The sequence below is a fragment of the Telmatherina bonti genome (assembly GCF_933228915.1).
Source record: "Telmatherina bonti genome assembly, chromosome: 4".
NCBI lineage: Eukaryota > Metazoa > Chordata > Actinopteri > Atheriniformes > Telmatherinidae > Telmatherina > Telmatherina bonti.
In genome coordinates this window covers 37,131,312-37,135,350 of record NC_136622.1, presented here as the reverse complement: position 1 = coordinate 37,135,350, position 4,039 = coordinate 37,131,312, and the positions used below count along the sequence as shown (strand labels likewise).

At 51.1% G+C, this 4,039-nt stretch overlaps 1 protein-coding gene across 1 annotated transcript; it reads left to right on the top strand.

Moving 5' to 3' along the window:
- Positions 1 to 379: 379 nt before the first annotated feature.
- Positions 380 to 1,666, top strand: LOC306754885 (zinc finger protein PLAGL2-like; the record flags this gene model as incomplete). Its single annotated transcript, XM_079239013.1, has 1 exon — positions 380 to 1,666. The coding sequence occupies one exon, from the start codon at positions 380 to 382 to the stop codon at positions 1,664 to 1,666; it is 1,287 nt and encodes a 428-aa protein (XP_079095139.1).
- Positions 1,667 to 4,039: the final 2,373 nt, after the last annotated feature.

The window sequence follows — 4,039 nt, the reverse complement described above, 5'->3', positions numbered from 1 at the left end:
GGGCGGGTCAGAACTAAAATACCCAGCAGGCCAACACAAGAACCCTTCCCAGTAAACAAATCCAGTCTGGACTTCTGAAGATCCTCGTCCCTGCAGCCCTTTTTGGGTTGTTATGGCATCTGTTGCCACGGAAACCAGGTGCTGGAAACAGGCTTGCCCCACTAAGGCTAGGCGGACCGCTAGTCATCGCTACAAGAGACCATCAAAGTGTCAGAAAAGCATCTCTTAGCATTAGCTTTGCTTCCTGAAGTGACGAGAACAGCCAGAGATCTGCAGACTGATGGTGTTTCCTCCTCATGAGTCTTGTCTTTACCTGCTCAGGCTCTCGGCCGGAGTCGCTGTGCCGCTGCAGAGCCCTCGCTGTTCCTCCTGTTAGACCATGTTCCATCAGCAGGATCATCTGAAAGGCCAGCTGCACGACAACCTTCCAGCCAGCAGGCAGCTCTTCCACTGCCAGGACTGCGGGAAGCAGTACAACACTCAGCTGGGTTACCGTCGCCACCTAGTGGCCTCTCACAGCGCCACGGCCGGCTTGTCCTGCCCGGACGAGACCCCATCGCTGCTGGAGAACCTGGGTGACCATGGCGACAGGCCGGCTCCAGCAGAAGGCAGCACCAGCGTGCCAGTGAGAGAGAGAAAGTACTCGTGCGAACGGTGCGATCGCCGCTTTTATACCCGTAAGGATGTGCGGCGCCACGCCGTGGTGCACACGGGACGCCGGGACTTCCTCTGCCCTCGATGTGCGCAGCGCTTCGGACGCCGAGACCACCTGACTCGCCACTTGAAAAAAAGCCACGCGCAGGAGTCGGGGTTGGCGTCGCCGTGCGCCCCCGGCACGCCCATTGCCACTTTGACCCCTGCAACCCTTTGCCCGGTGAAAGAGGAGCCCAGCCCGGTGACGCCCGATCTGGGCTCCGTCTCCAAGGAGCCCATGGAGGGCTTCACTCGGGACATGTGCGGCTCCTACCCCATGCCTAATCCTGTCCCGGGGATGGGCCATCCTCACGGTCTCATGCAGGGGTCCCTATCCTCAGGCATGGGTGTGGGTCACCACGTGTCTCCCCAGCCTTCCCACCCCCTCCACCATCACATGCAGCCCCCCGCCGCCCCGCAGCAGCAGCCTTACGGCAACATGTCCCGCTACCAGCATGGATCTACCTCGTACCCTCGCTCTGACATGGATAGTTTCCTGCTGGACCTCCAGAGTGCCCCCCCGCCTCACCTGAGCGCGGTCAACTCCTCTACCTCTGCCTCCCCTCAGCGGGAGTCGTTGGGCGATGGCGTGAACGCCGGCGGTGACACCCACCTGCTTTCGAGGAGCCCCGCCATCACCACAGCTGAGCTGTCTTGTACCACTAACATGGACCTCGGGCCGCTGCTGAGCTTCCTGCCGTTCAGCCTGCCGCCTTACAGCCCTCACATGGGGATGGGGGGGTTGGTGATGAGCTACCCGCCTGCCACCTCCTCCACCACCACCTCTTCTCCGTCTTCTTCCTCCGGGTTGTCCTCCCAAGCTCCAGGACCTTTCACTTTCTTCCAGCCCCCACAGCCTCATGCACCACAAGGTCCTGGAGTCCACAACCACAGCCAGCTACCTCAGGCGTACAGTCCTGGTATGAGCACCTCCAGCTCCCTACCTCACTATTACCAGGCCTTTCAGCAGTGAGCTGCTGGGTCCCCTCAAGTGTCGCCTTCATGTGAGAATGAGAACAGCATCTTTTGTTTTTAAGACAAACGTGTAACAACCGACCACCTCATCAGTATTACCTCATAACTAAAGAAATAACCTTTGAATGTTTTAGGAATTGCAGCTTTTAAAACTTCACAGGATGCTGAACGTCCTGCAGCTGGAAAACACGACAGCATATACTTCATTTCTGTCTCATCTCTTAAAATAGGTCACTTTTACTAGATATCATTTAATTTTTCTATTTTTTTTCATGTAAAAGTATTTAGAGTTGAGGTTGCGACAAAAGATCGAATCTTAGCAGCACTTTTCTGCTTATGACAAGCTAACATGCCCAAGTACATCAGATGACTATATTAAATACCAAAATTTATCATCAACTGTCATTAAAAATTCAGTATTAGACATTATTAGTATATTTTTACACTAAAAAACTTCTATTTTCTAACTACAGAGACTAGTAAAGCTAGACTGCACTTCCAAAATGTAGGTTTTATCCCTGGGGGGCCTTTAAGCACCAAACCGTGGTTTTTCTTTCTCATTTTAGCGAACATATCGGATCGACATGAGGTCAGTCGGCGTGTCGGCGCCTTCTGATTTAGTTTACCAAATGGAAAAGAGAGGCTAACAGCTAATCTCACAGATCATTTGGTGTTTTCTTTCCAAAACAAGCAGCACTTCCACAAAGATGTAAAGAAACTGAAGCATAGCTGATGAAGATGGTCACTATTTACTGCACAGCATGTGCACAGCGCCCCCTTCTGGCCTCGTGCAGGTGCAGGCTGGGACGTTAGCTGCAGGTCTTAATGCTCAGTTCAGAGGAGATCTCATTTTGTTGTCATTTGATGCAACCCCCAGCAGACTGCTGGAGGAGGCCGGTGAAGTAGCCCAATGTGCAGACGGCATACGGAACACAATTGCTCCTACTTTAGTCAGTGTTTTGATTGACAGCCGTTTCATGCCGCCGTGCTTGTCAGACTCGTTGCGGCTCTCCGCTAAATATACATTTCAGATCTATTTTTGACAGAGCACGCTTCGGGAACGTGTCAGGTTGAGCATTTCCAAGCCAGACAGGAAATTAGACGCTGCAGCAGTCTGAAACATCCGGTACATTTCAAAATAAAGTCCTCTGCAGATTTGCGACCGCTGAACTCGGTGAACGTGATGCACCAGTGTCACAGAAGACAGTTCGTCCGGGGGCTCTAAGTGTTGCTTTTTTTTTCCCCATCATGGAAGACGAGATATTTATTGTGGGAGAGGAGAATCACACAACTTTATACGACATAACAGATTGTTTTACAAGGAGAACGGCAGTAAAGGAGAAGGATGTTTTTATTTGATACTTTCCTGTCCGGCATCATGGCAGCAGAACGGTGATCTGATTCCTGCGTTGTGCCGTTTGGTTTTATATCAAAAAGCTCACCTCAGGACAGAACAGCCATGAGAAGAAATCTGAACTGAGCAGTAAGACCTTCCTTTGTGGTGCGTTCAGGCTGTTGGGGCCACCACAAGGCGCTTTCTCTTTATTAAAACACTTGTAACTGTAGGTTTGGTGTGTGAGGGCTCTGATTGGTCAGTCAGGACGATGACGTGAGCTACTTCCCTGCTGTTGGAGGAAAAATGCACTTACCTTTCATGTGTTCATTTAAAGTAACGCAAAATCACACAGGGCTGCAAGCTGCTGCTGTCCGTTTGCAGTGACAACATTCGACTCAGCAGGTCTCACTTTGAAGACATGCTCAGGACTTGTACTGGGTGAATTTACCAGTTGCTAACTGGGACGGCACAACAGCTTGTTGCATGAGCCTTAAACTCCTGTTAAAGTTTGCAAATGCTCTTTTAGCTCACCTCCTCGCCCCTTTCCGAGACTAAATGTCCCCCAGAACTCTGCCACTTGTGCGGTAGTTGTAAATCTGGGTGGGATGCGTACATTTTTAGGAAAAGGAAGTTGTGTGTGTGGCCGCCTTGTTCCAGTGCACGACACATTAAATCTTTCCACAACTCTTGGAAGAAGTCCCGAATAACAAAATCCTTTTTCACTTTCTTCCCCTGAGTCTGCTGAGGTAACATCAGCCATGCTAGCTGCCAGTTAGCCGTCTTTCAGACTAAATCCATAACAAGAAGACTTGAGATGCGGTTTGAGAGTATTTTGTACAGCTGTCTGTTGCATGTTGGTGAAGTTATGGCCAGTAGGAACAGCTGTGAAACATACGTGTGGAAGTAGAGGTATTCCACATCCTGAACTGAGTCTGAGGCAGAGGATCGTGCGTGCTCCTGCTTTCTGGTGCTACATGCTGTCGAGAGGTGTCAATGGACGGCTGATTGCAGCCGGAAACGTGAAAGCATGCTGGG